Here is a 19,169-nt window from a genome sequence, read left to right as displayed (position 1 = left end):
AGATTATAATATATATTATATACCGAGTTACTTTTTTAAAAAGTAAGAACGCGATACTTTAAAAGGTAAATAAGATACTTAGCCGGCGCCGCCGTATAAAAAAGAAACGGCTATAAAATAAAAAATTACTTTATATAACGTATCTCATAAGCGAATATCCTATATAAGCGAATATCTTATCCTTTTATACCCCTTTTAATAAAATATAAATTATTTTTATTATAACGTATTTAATATATTAAAATTAATCGGAATCCTTATCTCTAGATACTTCTATATTATTTTAATAAGTACGCGTATTATGCCCGGGCTCTTTATAAATTCTATAGCGTTATAAGCGTGTCCTAAACGTCCTCGTACAACTACTCCTCCGACGCGATTCGTCTTATAATTATTTATTAATATCCTTTTAAAACTACAAGTCTTTTTTAGCTTATATACGAAATGATCCTCTATTTTATAGCCGTTTTTTTTCGTACGGCGGCGCCGGCTAAGCATTTTATTTATTTTTCGAAGTATCGCGTTCTTACCTTTTAAAAAAGTAACTCGGTATATAATATATGTTATAGCTTTTATGATCTAGTTAAAGCTAATTAAAATAAACGTTAAAACGTTATTTTAATATCGTATAATACGGTTTTAAACGTATTCGGTTTAAGATTAAGCTTTAATCGAGTTGTTTAAAGTTTTTAATTCTTAAGGAATAAGTAGGCCGGAAGACGTCCCCGGAGGTATTAAAGTACGTAGTTTTATATCTAATTATAAAATAATATATTCCGGATCGTACGGGACGAGTTTTACTTTTTAAAAGCTTTTTTATATATTCGAAAACGGTGAAAATTATTTAAAACGCTTTTAAAAACGTTAATAAGAAATCCTCCTTTAAAATATAAGTAATATACGCCCGTATAAAATATTTAATTTCTTTCCCTATACGCTTTTTTTAATATATAAAAATAGCCGATATTAAAAGGTTAGAGCTTATATAACGAATAAGAAGGTATATAAAGTATAATAATCGAGTTCTTTTTATAATAAAGCTTAAAAGCTATTAAATAATAATTTTCGTAACCGTTTAAAAGTAAGAGGTAATAATAACCTTTCGTATAAAACCTAATATATTAATTAAAGTATCGAATCTATATAGTATAATTTCTAATATAAATAGCGGTATTATATTAAATATTACGCTTAAAAGAATTATATAAACCTTAGGATTTTAAAATATATTAATAACTTTTTATATAAATTCGAAATTTTTTCATAACTATTTAGTTAAGCTAGGTATAATAAATAAAAAGGGGCTTATAATCGATATTATATCCCTTCGAGAGTCGTATAAAAAAAAGGGAGATCTCATAGATTTATTATATCGATAGTAAGGATAACCCGGTAAACGCCCTTACTAAAGTATCCTTAAATAAAGCCCTCGAATAAATAGTCTCGATAAACAGCCTTACCGCATATATAAAAACGTATATTAAAAAGTTAAATTCGTACGTCCTTAATAAAGTATAACGTATTACGATATATAACGGCACCCCTATTATTATTACTACTTTTAAACCGTTCTTTTTAATTTATAGCGAGAAATAATATATATTAATATACGATAACTTCCTTTATTATCGTTACTATTATTAAATAACTAGAATAATTAATTAAAAGGACCTATTACTCGATAAAATTAACGTTAAGAAGGTATAGCATCACCTATACGGCTTAAACAGGTACCGAATACCGGATTAGCGTAACTCATCCATACGAAACCTTCGAGAAGGGAAAGCTTATATTTAAAAGGGGGAACAGGCTAATTCTATCGATAAAATAGAAAACTGCTAGTATTAAAATAATAAAAACTAAGGTTTTCTATATTATTTTAAAAAGGGCGCTACGTACTTACGCGTATAAACCCCTTTTTAATTTTATTAAAAAAGGTATATAATACCCCTCGCAGCTCGTATTAAAAATAGATATAAATAATAAAATATAGTAATATAATTTCGATTAAACCCGGAACTTACTTATACGTACGTACGAAAGCTTATTTAATAATTATAAATATAATATATATATATAACCTAGTTTATTACTAAGGCGATTATATTATTAAATTAACCACTTGTTTTATATCTTATTATTTTTATATAAATTAATTTAACCTTAACGCTTTAAATTAATTAAAATTACTCTTTATTTAACTTACTACTTAATTTTATATCTTTTTTATATATTCGCGTATTATAACCTATTTCGCCGTAAATACTATAGCGCCTTCTACCGGTCGCCCTCCGCTTTAACGAACCCCTCGTACCGTATTTATTAGTTATTAAACGCTTCCCTTTTACCTCCTCGTTTTATAGCTCTTAAGATTCTTATATAATAAGGGCTCCTCTAAGCTAAACGCGCGATTTTTTAACTTTCCGGCGCTTAGAAAATATTAAATTAACCTTTTATAAAATACGTATTTAATCCTTTATAAAGGTTATTTTATATATTATTATATATATATCTTTCGTTATTTAATTTATAATATTTAAAATTAACGTCGAAAGGCTTTTTTAATAAGTAAAAACCTTATTTTTAATAAAAATAAAATGTTTAATCGTTTATTAAAAGTTAAACGACGTTTAAGAATTATAAATACTAGCTGTCCCTAGACGTAACGGACTAAATATAGGCGTCCGAAAACGCATATCTAGCTTGCTAATTATTTCGTCTAAATAGTAAGGTATTAAACTAGATACGCTAAATCTAGATTTAATATTATTTTTTATAAAAATAATAAAATACGCGGCCTTAAAAACGATAAAGAACTCTAGCTTCGTAATATAATTTATTAATGCTTTAATAAATACGCTTTAATAATAAATAAAGTGCTATATTTAAAGGTTAAAGTAGGTAAGAAAAGTGAGGAGGTATACTAAACGTAATAATACCGTTATTTTTATAATATTCCTCGAATTCGGCCGAAATGTAGCTTTCGGAGCCGTTTAGGATTAAAAGGCGATAAAGGCTTTTTATCCGCGTTTTAATATACTTATCGAAATGTCGAATCTAGTCTAAGCTCGTCTCGTTATTAGTCTAGCCGTTAAAAGTCGGTTTAATCACCTAATAGCCCGGTAGGTCGTATTAGCGAAACTAAATTATAAAGTAATATTAGCTTTAAATGATTAAAAACGGCGGAATATACTAGCCTTACGAATTAATATATTTAATAGCCGTTAACTATTATTAATTATTAAGTTAAACCGACTTCGCTTTTTTATAATAATTAACGCGTATTACGACGAGTAATAACTTAATTATACTTATTATAAAGCCGGTTTCGTTAAAATTCTATATATTTTTATCTAAGATACCGCATTTAGTTTTAATATTTATGACTAATGCGAACTAGCCGGAAATAATACCTATATCTTCGTAAAAAGCCCTTTAATAATCGTATCGACGGTTTATTAAAGTCTCAAGGTCCGGGTTACGATCGATAAAGCGTTTAACTTAATACTTACTAACGCGGTCGCCGCCGCGCGACTTTAAAAGAAAATTAGCTATATTTCCTATAATATTAATATTAAGAAATATTCCTCGGGTATTTAAATTAAGTATATAATTACGGACACCTCTTTTTTAATTAGATTTAATTTATATTATAAATATCGGATCTCGCGTCGAGGTTTAGTACCGCGGAATCGGTCGCCTAAAGTAGCTCGGAGGACTCCGTACACTTTTATAATAGCTTTTTATTTAATTTAATTTAAATCTTTTCGCCTCGCTTAAATTATTAAAATAATACGACCTTTTTTAAATTAAATCGGTATTATAATTATAAAAATATTACGTATTAAAGTTTAACTATATAAGTTAAAAAAAAAGTGGTAGACTTAATAATATAGTCGACTTAATAATAAACCACGTTATAAATATTATAAATATTATTAATTATATTATATTTATATATAAATATATTAATAAGCTTAAATAAAGTTTTCGAAAATATATATTAAATATTAATCGAGGAAAATTATAATTTATAATTAATAAACTTATATAATAAACTTATATATACTAGATACTATTAAGGGTGTAAGAAAAGGGCTAAAGCTAATAGTAGAGTCGAGCCTACTAGGCCTAGTAGCTCATTATTTAAATAAGAAGAGTAGTGCGTATCTTAGTCACATGCTCTCATCCCCCCTCTAATAAAGGGATAGGTTAGTTTATCTAAGTTTTAAATTAAACACATTAGGATTCCTTATTTAAAAGAAGATAATCACCTAAGTCCATTTAATAATAGCAAGTCCGAGTAAAATTACTCCATTATTCTATACTGCCTCTAATAATCCATCTGCCGTTAAACTTGCGTGCATACTTTTCAAACCCTGCAATCTGATCATACCATACCGTTTCCATTCTGTATGCTCTGGCTACCAATGAAAGGGGACATCGAGCAGCTGTCATCTTCTCCCGATCGCGACTAGTTCATCAAAATCAACCTCGGCTAGCTGTTCGGCAGGCCTGTTGTCGTGCTCCACCAGTTGTAGGCGAATCGCCACACATTCTTCCAAGCTCGCCGCCGCCAAACTTGAATCGCCCAATTCTTGGTACACGCGAGCCTGCAGAAACAGGGCGCGAGCCAGCTCGCCATGGTGAAACCTCGAAGCTCTAAATGTTCGTATCGCTCTGTTGATCAGGGTTCTGTCAAGGAGGATGCTGTGTGTAAGCACGAAAACATTGAAGGGGGGGGAAGTTCTGCTTTTCACGTTGCTTACGCTGTCATATCCAAGTTTCCAAGCCTCAGATAGTGGGTAGTGACCTTGTAGTAGGCATTTGCAGTATCTAGGTCATCGTCGCCTCCAGTCGCCAATAGCTGTTCCAATGCCCGATGGTGATAGATTAAGCCTTCGTCTTCCAAGCCCTGGCTTGTGTATATGTTGCCGAGACATATGAGTAACAGACCAGCCCTATGCGTTGTTTAGTGCCAGTTCTGGTTTCAGACTACTCCGAGGCTACATACCTCTGGTTCTCATGGTCGTCAGGTCCGTACGCCATTTCTCTATCTCTCAGCGCTTCCAACGCGTAGGCAGCTGCTTGCGCGTATTCTCCTTTGTGCTTGTAAAGAATGGCCTTGTAGTACAGTGGACTATACAATTGCAGACGAGAGAAGTTGGGCATCTGTTGGCGAAGGGGAAATGGAGGTCTCAATGAGCTCTTCGGCCTTGCTGAATAAGCCATTCGACATCATCGCGAAGGCAGTCTCAGTGTAGCTGGCCGCGATCTGTGAGTTGACCACGCCGGTATTTGCAAAGGTGTTCTCCCTGATCTCGAGAGCTTCGAGGTTTTTCTCAAGCGCTACCTCAGCTTGGTTAGTCTTCAACGCAATATTTTCCCCACGTCCCCAGCTGGCCGGCTCGTATCTGCGAATAGTCACCAGGCTTCTCGTCGAGTATACGCAAGGTCGACTGAACGTAGGCCAGAGAGTCCTCCATTCTGAATCGTTGGTATTGGTACCCTGTTGGTCCGCCATTACATTAGCCATGTCATCCTCGTTGGTCTGGGGCATCTAAAACATACCATCCGATCTCGCTCATGAGATTCAAAAGGTTTTCCGTCGTGCAAGCGTTCCGAACTGTCCCGTCCAAGTTCTGATAGAATTGGACCAGCTGTGTGACTTGTGGTAAGAGCCTCTCGCAGCAATCCCGTCGTTGAATTTTATCAAAGTCATGGAAGCCATAGAAAGGCAAGGTCTCAAAAGGCCAAACACCCGTCATAAGTCCCACGGCTGCCTTGAACGTCGAAACGATGGACTCTTTACTGTTCAGTAGCTGGCCGCGCACAACCTCCTGAATGAGAGGGTGAATAGAAATCTCTTCCGGATCGTCAGAGTGCAGGCCTGCTTGTTGGGTTATGATCGAACAGGATTCGATCTTTTCGATCTCACTAAAGAATTCCTCGGCGTTTGATGGATATGAAACAAGATCAGCTCGTTCAGGAGTGGTAGTCAATATCTCCTGGGGTATGGATGCTGGTGTGAAGAGTGAAATAACCGAGAGGAGCTGGCCGGCCCCCGGACTCATATCTTCCAACGCCCAGGCCGCGGCTAAGGTCAGGCTATACCCGTCCATTTTGCCAAACTTCTGCGACTGGTACTTGGCGCGGTTCTCTCTACAGTCGTAGATTTCCAGGAAGGTGGCGAGACGCAGCTTTCTGCGGCAGATGATGCCTGTCATCTGAGCAATTGCCAACGGCCAACATTCCAACTTGACAACGACAGTTTGAAGCATCTCGGATGACTCCTTCGGTCTGTTACCATTCACCAAGAGTCTTCGCAAGAGTTGGACCGCGTCGTCTACCGTCATGGAAGTGAGTTCCAACCCAGACTCGCTGAAATAGTTCTGCGTCATTGATCCCCGGTTACGGCTTGTAATAATGATCGAGCCTTGGCCATCGTAAGGCCAGAAGTCTAACACATCATCTGGATTGTCAGCGTTATCGATAACTAGTAGCCATTTTAGCAGTCTTCCCGTGTTATCTTTGAAGTACTCATATGGTTCTGTGAACCATCCTTTCACGAGCTCCCGGGTCAGAACTGCATCCTTGGAGTCATCTCGCGTTTCGAGGCCAAGCCTGACAGAGATCTCTCTGTAGGCCGTGAATAGCCCATCTGTACTATCTGCTTGAATCCAGAATCGGATATCAAATTCCGATTTCATCGTGTGGAAAAAGTGAAGAGTTGTCTGTGTCTTGCCGACACCAGCTGGTCCGCACAGGACAAAAACATTAGGTCGCATAATACTCTTCGACTCTGTATCCAGCAGGGCCTGATTCATTTTTGCAACAACATCGCTGCGCCCACAAAAAGCAGGATTTTGTTGCCGGCGCGATCCAGCTTGAACCCACTCGACAGGCGTCCGAATGGCCCGAAGTTTCTTTCCTTCGTTCGTCCCGGGAAGCAACACATAGCTGGACTCGGACGCTAGTGATAGAGGCGATATGGAAGATCGAACCCCACTCGGAGATGACACATTCTGACGGGTAGATAGCTTGGCTGAGGAGTCCGGGCTCCCGGCAGACGGGATGGACCTAAAAGTTGGGGAATGGATGAGACTGGGCGGCTTCTTGTATGGCATAGTTGGTACCTGTCCTCGGATCGGCAGGGATGGCTCAAGGGGCTCTGATTGAGTCGTCAGCATTGTTAATACCTAATAGTTGCATGCATTCTTCACAGACTTTCAGGCGTACCCCCACCTATCATGGCAAATGGATCCGAAGGTGAAGGCGAGAGGGCACTGGGGCCTTTTCGAGCTGCTGCATCTGGCTTATTGTTGTTCCCAGCACTGCCTCTTGATGTAGTGTATACTTCATCGAAGAAGTCTGACATCTGACAGTGAATCACGCAGTCTGTGGTCTCGAGAAGGCTTGATAGCTTTGTGTCAATAGCACGAAGGCGAGATTGCTTGGCAGGTATAGCAGCAAGGGTTTGATCCACCATCTGTACACCGCCAAATACATAAGTAAACCATATTCTAGGGAGGAAAATCAGGAGTTAACGAACCGTAGTCTGACGAGAAACACCATATTTACGTGTCTTGACGGGCACCTGTTCAAAACAGGTCATAATGTGACATCCCAATTTCAGCTCGTCGAACCTCCAAGCACTGTGCACTAGTGCGGAGAGATCGGACTTCATGACACTGGAAGGCCATTTCCCGGTCGTCCCGGTATCATACCGAAGAATCCCTGAAAGGATCAAAGCTGATCGATCTTCTGAGTTGGTGAAATTGGGTGTCCCACAAAAGACAAGACCTCGCACACGCTCTAGGCAATAGCGGAAGCGGGTCTCTTGGGAGAATCGGAACAGGGTCTGTATGAGTCAGCATACGAAAGACTCTTGGGTGCGAAAGCTCACGTGTTTCACGATATATCCGGCCATCCCGATACCGACAAACACGAAAACACGACTATCATGGCCCTATTTTGAAAATGTCGGATGTGGTCAGAATGCCGTCTGAAGCAAGAAGGATCCAATGAGACTGACGTGTTTAAGTTCGTCCTCAACCCAACTTCGAAGGGCGTTGGTCAAGTCAGTCGCCTTGATCTGCATGTCTCCCCATTTGAACTTGTCTTCAATTCGAAGATCAGCATCATGGCCAATGATTCTTGTGTTCGCAGGACACAACTCCAGCAGGCGTTGTGGCCAAGTTGCTGGCAATCGAGGAAGACCAAGGGTATGTAGACCATGGACAACAACCACGCTGTTAGGTATTGACAACCAATTGGTTAGTTTGGTACGCTATATAGCTGAATGCAACATGTGCTGGGTACGTTTGGGCAAGGACGTACTCTAAGCCATACTCGTCTGGTCGCTCGGGCTGGACCACTGGATCCAATGGCGCTTCCATAACAGTCCTAGCACCCCTTGCTGTTGATCGTTCTTTCCCTCAGTACTTTGTGATGAGTAGAAACGAGATATGCTGTTGCTGCCAGAAATCGAAAGGAGGGCGCCTGTGTGAGTCGTAAGAGTCGCCAAAGTCTCAAGCCCGCTCACTTCTTCTACTCCGACCCTCCCTGGCTTCCCTAGCTCCGCCCCCCCACGCCCATCTTACGAGAGAACCAGTATCTATGCTTGCGAGAAGCGCCTTGGTCTCTTCGTCCCTAAGGCAAGCCAGGGACCCCAATATCGTGTCTCACCAACATATATGCCGCGTGGGATGATGATGCAAGTGGTGGAACACTCTGTTGATCGATAAGGCTCTGAACCTACACCGGTTCATATGGATGGGTTTGCGTGGAATTAGGAGGTCCAATCGCCAACCAAGCCGCTACAACATTGGGCGCTAGGTTGCATCCCTGGCTGATCGGGAAAACGCAGGCAAACCCTCGCGGCAGGCAATTTAGTCGGTTGGCAAAGTTACCAAGCATGCAAACTGGCAAGCAAGCTGGCAAGCTGGGAGGTGCGGGGTCTGCGCCTTCCAAAAGGTGTGGTGTTACATAGGTAGGGAAGTACCTTTCCGAAGCAATGGCAGGTGAAGAAAAAATGCAAAAAGGCAGGGCACGCAAAGAGATATAACAAGGTTGGTTTCAGGACGTAGACCAGATTGAACTCTAACTGACTTGTTGCCGACTGTCATTTCACATCCTACTCTTGCCCTTTCTCATTCTCGATTTCGACGCACAATGTCTGAGTCTCCGAGAAACGGACGCTCGCAGCCATGGAAGCTTATGCATGACACGCCTTCCCATGCAGCCATAGCTTCCACGGCCGAGCCCGATGCCATGTGGGACAACGACCATTCCACCTCAAACCAGAACACAAACAACATTGTGGCACACATTGAGAACGACGTGACGATCACGTCAGTCGCCACGTTTCCTAGCTTCATCCTGTAATACAAGAGTTCAAACTGATATTTCCGATGCCCAGGCGAGAGAAAGTTCAGACAGCCCCGAAAATGAGTGCTCGCACTCCTGTACGATGAGTACCATCGAGCTACGCGGCACCGTCCAACAAGAACACCACCCATATATACCCCGTATTGCAAATCGACGCTAGTCCAAGTATACGATGGCACGAAGCTCAATACTCTCTCTGGGGATGTGTTCTGAACCTGGTCGGGGGGCAGCTGGAACGAAGTGTGGGGGACACCTGTTGGTCAGAGCACATCAGCAGCCGGAACGAGCCGTGAAACATGTTTTAAACATAGGTAGTCAAGCAGAAAGGAAATACCTTTATTCCCATCAGAGTCTACCTGTCTAAACAGCAGTAGCTCCGAAGTCGTTTGCCCGCTTAGGTAGTACCATCGATGCTTCGCGTTGTGGCGCACCATGTAGTTCTCTCTCACGACTTGAGGTAAGACTTGGTCGTGTGTCTCCAGGTCTTGGTCCTCCACAGTCGCCGCATCACAGAGCGCCAAAGGCCAGTCGTACAAAGGCCCCTTTAGAGGCTTCCAGACGCTACATCGGGCCATTTAGCAATTTGTACCTCCGGAATAGAATAATGCTAGGGTTTAGCTTACTTGACGTAGATGAACCGCTTGTTCGCATGGGGCCGGGTCTCATCAAGCTCGGCCAAGAGAGTTCCAATTGCCTGCGATGTTCCATCTGCGAGAGTAGGTCATTGTCGTCAACATTGTTGAACCCTTCTCACGAAATAGTCAATTGTAATCAGCTACCTACCGACATGAACTCGAGTTGCTGGCTGAATGATGTCGCCAGTCTTCCGCACCTCAACTTGCGGAAACTTGGGGTGGCGGCGACGCATCTTACTCGTTAGCTGCACTCGCAATGATGGATACAAATGTGTAAACTCACTAGAACACTGAAGACGTGGACAGAAGTCGCATTGAAGTACTCGAGCAAGCAACTGCCGACTTCTGGTACATATGTGTCTTGAACCTTTTTCTTGTCTTCAAAGTCATTGTAATCCAGCGAACTGGTAGTTTCGATAACAGCGAATCCGTTCTTTTCGAATGTGAACGAATCCTCCCTCCCCCGGATATCCTCAATCGGGGTAGCGACTCTTTCTTTGCTGTAGTTGCTCCTAGGAACATTTCCAGTCCAGCCCTCAATGTCGTGAGCAATACTGAAAGGCTTCTCTGATTCATAGAGATCAAGACGCTTAATGAAGTTAAGCGACGCGACCACGTTCCTGTTCTTGGTCTCCATTCTGGGTTATGTCGATACCATGCGAAAAGATTTCGTCAGGGGGAATGATTTAGGCTGGTCAGTCATTTCCCCGCAGAGAGATAAGCAACGGAATGCAACCACAGCCGACCCAGGCCCGTTACAAGCCATGCAACTCGGCCCAGTTTGTACCAACTCGTACAGTACCGAGCCTAAGGAGAATGCTGGACGGCTCTTCTGGTACAACCTGAGAGCGGGAAGCCAAGAAGGTATTGAATCACGTGAATTTGCTTGTATCTCAACTTCAGTGTGACGACAATGTTGGGGATTTTCCATGTCATCAATACTGGCGAATAAATGACAGAACATTGGAGAGCTAATGAAACATACTCCAAAAAAGATGTTTTCTTCAGCATAGCTCTCATCGTACTAACCAGGGGACTCTAAAATATGGTTCGTAGTCCGACGAGAAAAAAGACGACCAAAGCATCGCTTAGCGTAGCTTGTATCCCATGCAAAGACAATGTACGAGAGAAAACATACAGGAATAGTAACCAAAACCCATAGTTTGAACCCCCAACTAATGTCATTGATTTGAATGAAATTCATCCCGAAGACGCTGCTGGTAAACGCTAGAGGAACATATATCGCCGCAAAAGCAGTGAATTTACGGCTACTCTTGCTCAGTGTAATGCCTCTCTCCGCATCCTCGAAGGTAGCTTCACTGGTCATGCTGTCCAGGTCATGTTGGCATCTGGACATGAGATCTGCATTGCTGAGGAGTAGATGGTCCAAGTCAGTCTTGAGCAATTTCACCGATGGGATATTGCCGCTAGTGCCTTCTGAAAAAGCCGCAGAATGGCAGTCCAGATACTGAAGTATGTCTGTGATGTGAGCTCGTCGTCGACGAAGCATTCTGTTGGAATGCAAGATGATTCGGCGAATGTCCGGGATTGTCTCTCGTTTCCGCGCTACGGGCACAATCTGCGAGTCCGGGATGACGTCTTCAAGCACGGTAGCAACCATGTCCAGGTAGTGCGACTCTGCTGCACAGAAATAACGGAAAATGATGATCAATGAACCGATTGGGTGAGTTGGCATGTCCGCGGAATGAAAAAGCTGCTCGTACGCGGATCCCAGCAGGGAACCACTCTGCTGAGCTTCTTCCCCGGGTGATTCGAATCATCTGCCGTGCTAACTCTAGTATGTCGATATAAGCTCCAAGGATGAAGTGTAACTGGCCTGAAATGAATATTGTTCATAACAGATGTCCACGGCCCCTGCACACCATTTCTCAGGTCTGCCGCTGCATCTGACCAAATGGCGACTTGCAAATCCACTGTTAGCATGTTCCGTTGAAGACATGTGTGCGATCCTCACCAGTCCAGGGCCTGTCCTCATCCGAAGAGCTGGAAATCTGAACCGTCACAAACTGCTCGAGGCTGAAACGATGCATATCGTGGATCTCTATCCGACGCACGATGGAATCGGAAACACGCCATCCTCTTCCCATGCGCAAGCTGTGGACGTAGCTTCCCATCTCGTCTGTGAACTGCTGCCGCCGTCGTTGCCAGTTGAGTTGTCCAGACCCTTCCATGAAACTGCCCACCGACTGGATCGATAGTTGCAAGATATGCTGCTTGCTTGATGGCAACGTGTAGTGCGATGGATGCACGCCGATGTTTGCCATCTCGTCGAACATGAAACTCAAGTGTGCATCGAAGAAATCGGGATCGATCCGGTACACTGCTCCGATCTCCGCGAGTTGGTGCGCCGACGGGTAGCCCGCCATGAAGAGGAGAAGGTTTTGCCCATCTGCGCGAGCATGGAGTTCAGCCCGGGCCTCTTGTACCACAGGAGGGCTGCCAGATGAAGCACGAAACACACGAATGAATTGTCTCCGCCTTGCCTCATCGATAGTCGGGTTCTGCGTGTCGCCTAAAAAGCTGGCCAGCCTTCTACACCTGCCTGCAAACAGTGTCGATCTAGTTGACCTTTCTGATAGGCGCTTTACCCAAGTGACATAGTCATTGACAGCTTGATTTATTTATGGATTAGTCCAAGGATGTTTCACGCTCTTTGCCTATCTCCTGGGGGGTCGACTCACTAGTCAATAGGGGATCGCCAGTATCGCTGTTCTTATGATATACGCTGCTTGCAGGTGTAATATACATGATGTAAATGTTGTGAAACAGATGACTGAAAACTCCCGATTGGGAAAATTTTATTTTGAGAAAGGTCAATAGTTTGACAAGTGTGGTTGTTTCGGTAAGGCCGCAAGGGGATCAGGCTCTGTCGATCAGACCTGACTCAAAGGCATACAGAGGTCAATAACTACCTTTACTGCGTCTGCAAACCCGGGCGTCTTCAAAACAGGCTGTCAGCAAAGCGGTGGGCAGGGGGGAGTGTCCTCTGCCTGACCTAGCCAAGGTTGATTTTGGGGTAGCTGGGTGCTTCTGAATGGTGGTCGTCCTGCAGGCTGGGATTAGCTCGAGGCTGAACATATGCCGGGCGTGACATGCAATAACAGAGGGACATATCAAACTCCAATTTACACGATGGAACTAAGCTTACCCCTGCAGCATTGCCAGCTAGGATCCCAATCACACCACCAAGGAATGATTCCAACGCTCTGGCGCGGACGGAAAACCATACTATAGAGGTGTGTTGTCAGTGACGATGGCGAAATCAGGGTTAGTGGAGTGTTCACACACAAGCAAGATATGTAAACATGACAGCCTCGGCAGACACAGCCTGTCCGATCCACAGCAGGATCAGGAGGAACTGAGGCCGCAGGAAGTTCTTGGTCGTAGCCTTCATCTCACGCCAAGGCCTGTCCAAGATAGCAAGCGAAACCCTGACCCCGTCCCGCCGCTCGACCTTACCCGGTGGCGTCAGAAAAAAGGAGACGACGAGCCCGAGCGCCTGGAGGGTGATGAAGACGAGGTACACGGTGTACGAGACCTTGCCGGCCTCATTCCTGTCCGAGTTGAGGCCGAGGTTGATGGCGCCGCCCAGGACCTGGCCCAACAGGCGGAAGGTGAGCCACCAGCCGAGAGCTCGGCCCTTGTTCCAGGGTTCCGGGTACGCGATGGCTATGGCGGCCTCAACGGCCCAACAGAGGCCCGCCGAAATGCCGCACAGGACGGCGCCGAGCAGCACCAGCCATTCAACCCCGTATCGGTTATTCAGGTATAGGCCTGCGGCATAAGGGGCGTAGCCGATGCTGAAATAGTAAGCCTCCCATCCAACACACGTCGACGTAGACGGCTTCGGGGAGGAGGACAATGCAAACTTACGTGCCCAAGCTGAGAGCGTGCTTGAGCGTGCTTGATTCCGATGTAGCGGACAATGGCGGTTGAGAAATAACAGGAAACCACCATCAGACAGAATATCGCCGCATTGGCAGCGTTTACCAACTGTGGCGACTGGGCTCCTCCGGCGCCGAGGGAGTTCATAGCAGTCAAAAGGCCAGGAGTAAGGAGGTTGCACAGACCGAGAATGGTCATGTTATACATGGTTGAGCGATACCATTTCACTGAGCTCCGTGATTAGTTCAGGGGCAAGATCCTATATGTTTTATTTGGGGAGGGGAATCGTACCAGGGTGGTTTCTACCTTCGACAGGCTCTTTGACGCTGCTTCCAGGGCTTGATGATGGAGGCATAATTCTTGTGCTGAATCTAGCGACAAACTTTCGTTAATATTGACTAAAGTTGGTTCTGGTAAAATGTTTTAGATCTAATTGTTACGAATACATGTTCACTGCTCAATTTCGACCGAGGTGAGACGTCGACCACATATATGTCAACCGCAATGACGGCAAGACATATCAGCTCGCCACTCGCCTGCGGTGAAATAAGACCAAAGCATAACCCGTGCTACTTCCTCTTCCCTCACGGGACTTCCCATCGACCGGACCTGGTCATTCCTATTACTAGGTATTACTTGATACTATTGAACCAACCACCCCCAGCAGGGCGCAGGAACGGGCGTTCAGCTCAACGACCTCTGGATTACGTATAGTTGCTTCGACAGCACGCCATCTCAAGGGGTTCAACAGTCCAAGGTTTTCACCACAGATGAACCATTCAAACCTGTCAACGAGCAGCAGCGAGACAGAAGTATCCTTTCATGCGAGATAAGAACAATGTGGACTCAGCGATTTTACATTCAATTAAGTAACTTAAGGTTCTCTGTGTCATCGTTGAGAACTGGGGATCCTCGGGTTGACCTACCTTTGGAAGAGGGGCCGTTACATGGCGTGATTGTGCCGCCCGGAAGCATCATCGTCCTCCCCTCCACCTGGGGCAACCCCATCATGCAGCCCGATAAGAACCCCGGAAATATCATATGCAAACCCGATACGGATCCGTTGGAGTAATTGACTCAAACTAGTAGGTTTGGCCGCGATGACGTGATAAAGTACAATATGGTACCTGCGTCCGACTCCGGCAGCAGCTGGTGGCACCGTATTGGGGTCTCCCTGTTGAAATGCGAGATAACCATCAATAACGGGCATCGAATTCAAAAGCAGCAAGTACTATTGCAGCTGGTCCAGTAGAAAATCATGTACTATATTGTATCAGTGGTGTTGCTTGCCCTAACTGCTCTCGACTATCCAATAGTTGAATAATCTCGTAAGACACATCGCACTTGGTGACTGCGTCAACCCTTGACACATTGATTATACAGCACAACCATCTAAACATGAAAGCTGAGGAATCAAATCACGAGGTACAGGGGTCGGATTCATCTCATGCGGCCGCTGGCATAGCGACGCAAGCGGCGAGTCTCGTGAACGGGAATGGCTCCAAGTATCCAAAGTCACAGCACCAGACCGATCGATTTCGACACCTCGAGCTAGAGCAGCGATATATAGACGAGCTCAAGAAACTGAGGGTGGTTGTCGTCGGCGCTGGTCTGTCGGGGGTCATTGCGGGCACCCTTCTACCCGCCAAGGTCCCGAATATCGTGTTAACTATCTTCGAGAAGAACGCCGATGTAGTAAGTCATCTCTGGTTTGTTCGGATGAAAAATAACCGAAGCTAACGTGAAGCTCTAGGGAGGGACCTGGTATGAGAACAAGTATCCCGGTGTCCCGGTGCGATATACCAGCACATGTATACCAAACCAGCTTCGAGCCAAATACTCAGTGGTCGGAAGAGTTTGCACAAGGTGCGGAGATTAGGGAGTATTGGCAAAAGCTCGCCCAGAAGTATGGCGTCTACGACCGCCTCAAGCTCTCCCACAATGTGACGGGTCTGGACTGGGACGCGACCGATTCAGTACGGAAGATTGCTGTCGTGGATTTGCAGACTGCCAAGCAGAAGCTCCCCGACTATCCGGGACTGCACGACTTTGAGGGCCTGCTGCGCCACACGTCCAACTGGGACCCTAGCTTCGACCCTACGGGCAAGCGGGTGGCCGTCATCGGCAACGGCGCCAGCGGCATCCAGGTCGTGTCCCACCTCCACAAGAAAATAGCGCACCTCGACCACTACGCCCGCAACCCGACCTGGATCTCCACCTCCTTCGCGTGCAACGAGACGAGCCTCGAGCCCAAGCCGTACCCAGAGGAGCTGCGGCGGCGTTTCGCGGCGGACCCGGCGGCCTACACGGCGTGGCGCAAGAACTTCGAGGACAAGTACTAGCGCGGCTTCGAGACGTGGCTCCGCGACTCGGACCGCAACAACGACGCCCGCGTTACACTTACCGAAAGCATGCGCCAGCGCTTGGCGCACCGCCCGGAGCTGCTCCCGACGCTGATCCCGGAATTCTCCCCTGCACTGCCGCCGGCTGATGCCCGGGCCGGGCTACCTCGAGGCCATTACGGCCGACAACACGGACTACATCCAGACGCGCATCGCACGCTTCACCAAGACGGGCATCGAGACCGTGGATGGCCGACACCGCGAGGTCGACGCCATCTTCTGCGCCACGGGCGCCGACGTCGACATGATCCAGCCGTTCCCCATCCGTGGGCCCGAGGGCGTGCTTCTCTCGGATCTGTGGCGGAGACCGGACGCGGGCGGGACCCAGGGTTCTCCTACACGTACCTCGGGGCGGCCACGCCAGGGTTCCCAAACCTGTTCTTCGTGTACGGGCCCAACGCGGCGGGGCGGTCCGGGTCGGTCTCGCACTCGGTCGAGGTCCAGGTCTCCTTCTTCGCACGGGTCCTGCGCAAGGCGGCGAGGGAGGGGATCTGCACGCTGCAGCCGTCGCAGCGGGCCGCCGACGACTTCGTCGAGTACCGCGACGCCTTCTTCCGATCGACCGTGCTGACGGAGAACTGCTCCTCCTGGTACAACGGCGGGAAGCCCGGCGCCTGTATTCACGGGCTCTGGCCGGGCAGCGGCGCGCACGTCGAGACGGTCCTGCGCGAGCCCCGGTGGGAGGACTGGGAGTACACGTACCTGAACCGGGACGGGAATTGGCTGACGTGGTACTTGGGGAACGGGCAGACCAGGGAGGAGGAGGATCCGGCGTCGGATATGACGCGATATGTTCGCGATCCGTCGGAGATCGACTTGCGGACACTGCATGATTGGTGAAGGTGCAGCAGGCTACGCTTCGATGATGTAGTGTGTTTCAATCTAGGTTGTTATATTGATAAACTCCTGAAACTACAGTATATCTATAGTGACGAAAGGAATGAAGTAAACTAAATGATCAGGAATATCATTTTCGATCAAGATTCAGCAAGTCCCTGGAGGAGCTTCCACATCTGACAACGTGTTCTAATGGGTGCCCGGATAATACACCAAGGCCAGCAGGCGGAAGTCACTCCTCTCAGTATAGTAGAGGACAATTGCAAGTATATATGGAACCGCGGTTAGCAAGTCTCAGGTCACTGAGTTGCTCTCGCTAAGCTATATACAAATTCTCATTGGCAGGTACCAGTGAGAACCTTGACGTCTACATACGACAACACTGATCTCTATCCTGTCTGCTCCAAGACCACCACGGCTTTACCCCCGCTAATCTCCCCTCTCCTCATCCGGTCTAGACCTATGTTGATCCCATCGAATCCCTCCTCACCGCCATGATATCAGGGGCAACCAGTGCCCCAGTTTCCAGCAGCCTCTCCAACCACGAGCTGAGGGCTTCCCCAACCTCGGGGGCCTCGTGGTACAGCTTGATGGGCACCGTGTGGTAGACCACGTCCTCGCCAGCCGGCTCCTTCGGTAATCCCGTGAGCCCGACGAGGTGCGCCTGGAGCGAAACCTTGGAAGCGCGTGGAGACTGCCTCGGGGTGACGGGCGCGTTTTCGTCCACAACCGGCGCCTCCTCCTGCCTGAGCGCCCTTCCGAGCGCCGCGGCCGAGTCACAGCCCCTCGTGTCGAGCGCGAAGCGCAGCTTTGACCCCAAACTGGCCCGAAGGATCGCGACGGCTCTGTCCGGGTCGTGGCTGTCGACAAGCAAGTCGGGCCGCAGGGAGCCGTGGGAGGACAGCCGGATGCCGTGCTTGGCCGTGTCGACGAGGGTGACGACGCGCAGGCCCGCAAGGCGCGCCAGCTGTACAGCCAGGTTCGCCGACGTGGACGAGCCGCCCCAGATGGCGACCCAGTCGCCCGGCAGGGCACGCTCGCCAAAAGCCAGGCCGTCGAGGCACTCGGCGCGGATGTCCTCTGGGAGCTGATAGTCACTGCCATCACTAGACGACAGTCTTTTGACCAGCTCCAGGAGGTCGGGCCCGCCGGCGGTGTGGCTGAAGTCGACGCCCATGCAGATGCCCAAGGCCAGCGCGGCGGCTACGAAGGCCACGCCTAGGGTGGCGGCCGACTTGAACGGTACCGAGGGCGGGATTCGGACTGTGTTGAAGCTTGACGACACGACGTATTCCTGGTAGGCTGCTTTCCGGAGGTCGCGGTAGTCAGTGGAAATGCAGATAACCTTATGGACCAAGTTAGCGAACTGTATGCGATTCGAAAAAGCTTTGTGGCTCTTACATTGTCGCCTCCCTTGATGCGGGAAGTTTGTTTGGAGGCTTGTATCACGCGACCTGCCAACTCTCTGCCCGCGGTGTAGGGCAGCGTTGGTATTCCGAATCCAAAGTCACTAGGCAATTTCCCCTTGTCAGCATTTTTCGCGTTCAAATCAAGAAGAAGAAGAAGAAGAAATGTTCTCCAAGTGAAGCCGGCGCTGGGTACATACGGTGCTTTCCAGTCGATCGGGTTCAGGCCTATCACATGCGACTTCACCAGTACCTCCCACTCGTGTAGAAGCTCGGGCAGGGGATGAGTGTGATCGACCACATATGGTTGTTTTAAGGAGTGCAGCACGGCCGCCTTGTGTGTCCTTGGTATGCCGTTTATGTCCATCTCTGACTGACTTTGATCTTAGATATAGTATAAAGCAGGGGAAATGAACAAAGAACGTATCAAACACCCTTAAACCAAACCGTGCAATTGGATGTGAGTTGCCTGATGCTATTACTCGAACTCGAGAAAGGCAAGCAAGCGTTTACTGTCGCCTTCGGTAGCAAGCCATATTGCATTTCCAGTACAGATGTTTTATGTCGCAGTACATGGTGTGATACCGCTGCTT

General features: G+C 46.8%; 8 protein-coding genes across 8 annotated transcripts; 3 read left to right on the top strand and 5 right to left on the bottom strand.

Moving 5' to 3' along the window:
* Window positions 1–4,454: 4,454 nt before the first annotated feature.
* Window positions 4,455–8,399, bottom strand: PG994_013697 (uncharacterized protein; the record flags this gene model as incomplete). The annotated part of the gene is made up of 11 exons (XM_066865106.1): window positions 4,455–4,695; window positions 4,770–4,961; window positions 5,015–5,109; window positions 5,147–5,414; window positions 5,572–6,108; window positions 6,373–7,171; window positions 7,240–7,489; window positions 7,553–7,861; window positions 7,907–7,969; window positions 8,036–8,252; window positions 8,341–8,399. Coding segments are annotated over 8 exons (2,235 nt in total). The 3' UTR covers window positions 4,455–4,695; window positions 4,770–4,961; window positions 5,015–5,109; window positions 5,147–5,413.
* A 775-nt stretch (window positions 8,400–9,174) lies between these two features.
* PG994_013696 (uncharacterized protein) lies at window positions 9,175–9,387 on the top strand (the record flags this gene model as incomplete). The annotated part of the gene is made up of 1 exon (XM_066865105.1): window positions 9,175–9,387. The coding sequence occupies one exon, from the start codon at window positions 9,175–9,177 to the stop codon at window positions 9,385–9,387; it is 213 nt and encodes a 70-aa protein (XP_066710066.1).
* Window positions 9,388–9,546: 159 nt separating this feature from the next.
* Window positions 9,547–11,721, bottom strand: PG994_013695 (uncharacterized protein; the record flags this gene model as incomplete). Its single annotated transcript, XM_066865104.1, has 7 exons — window positions 9,547–9,643; window positions 9,796–9,951; window positions 10,014–10,098; window positions 10,174–10,270; window positions 10,309–10,663; window positions 11,011–11,063; window positions 11,164–11,721. 7 exons carry the CDS (start codon window positions 11,719–11,721, stop codon window positions 9,547–9,549), a joined length of 1,401 nt encoding a protein of 466 aa, XP_066710065.1.
* A 241-nt stretch (window positions 11,722–11,962) lies between these two features.
* PG994_013694 (uncharacterized protein) lies at window positions 11,963–12,412 on the bottom strand (the record flags this gene model as incomplete). The annotated part of the gene is made up of 1 exon (XM_066865103.1): window positions 11,963–12,412. One exon carries the CDS (start codon window positions 12,410–12,412, stop codon window positions 11,963–11,965), a length of 450 nt encoding a protein of 149 aa, XP_066710064.1.
* A 629-nt stretch (window positions 12,413–13,041) lies between these two features.
* PG994_013693 (uncharacterized protein) lies at window positions 13,042–14,138 on the bottom strand (the record flags this gene model as incomplete). Its single annotated transcript, XM_066865102.1, has 4 exons — window positions 13,042–13,092; window positions 13,195–13,274; window positions 13,335–13,860; window positions 13,920–14,138. The coding sequence occupies 4 exons, from the start codon at window positions 14,136–14,138 to the stop codon at window positions 13,042–13,044; spliced, it is 876 nt and encodes a 291-aa protein (XP_066710063.1).
* Window positions 14,139–15,329: 1,191 nt separating this feature from the next.
* Window positions 15,330–16,273, top strand: PG994_013692 (4-hydroxyacetophenone monooxygenase; the record flags this gene model as incomplete). The annotated part of the gene is made up of 2 exons (XM_066865101.1): window positions 15,330–15,626; window positions 15,689–16,273. The coding sequence occupies 2 exons, from the start codon at window positions 15,330–15,332 to the stop codon at window positions 16,271–16,273; spliced, it is 882 nt and encodes a 293-aa protein (XP_066710062.1).
* A 148-nt stretch (window positions 16,274–16,421) lies between these two features.
* Window positions 16,422–17,173, top strand: PG994_013691 (monooxygenase-like protein; the record flags this gene model as incomplete). The annotated part of the gene is made up of 2 exons (XM_066865100.1): window positions 16,422–16,674; window positions 16,698–17,173. 2 exons carry the CDS (start codon window positions 16,422–16,424, stop codon window positions 17,171–17,173), a joined length of 729 nt encoding a protein of 242 aa, XP_066710061.1.
* A 457-nt stretch (window positions 17,174–17,630) lies between these two features.
* On the bottom strand, window positions 17,631–18,943 carry PG994_013690 (oxidoreductase; the record flags this gene model as incomplete). The annotated part of the gene is made up of 2 exons (XM_066865099.1): window positions 17,631–18,515; window positions 18,572–18,943. The coding sequence occupies 2 exons, from the start codon at window positions 18,941–18,943 to the stop codon at window positions 17,631–17,633; spliced, it is 1,257 nt and encodes a 418-aa protein (XP_066710060.1).
* Window positions 18,944–19,169: the final 226 nt, after the last annotated feature.

Source organism: Apiospora phragmitis, assembly GCF_038363925.1.
Source record: "Apiospora phragmitis strain CBS 135458 chromosome Unknown utg000011l:1.0-3236445.0:1.0-3240683.0, whole genome shotgun sequence".
In the NCBI taxonomy this organism is placed as follows: domain Eukaryota; kingdom Fungi; phylum Ascomycota; class Sordariomycetes; order Amphisphaeriales; family Apiosporaceae; genus Apiospora; species Apiospora phragmitis.
The sequence above is the reverse complement of the archived record's forward strand: the minus strand, read 5'-3'. Positions and strand labels throughout refer to the sequence as shown.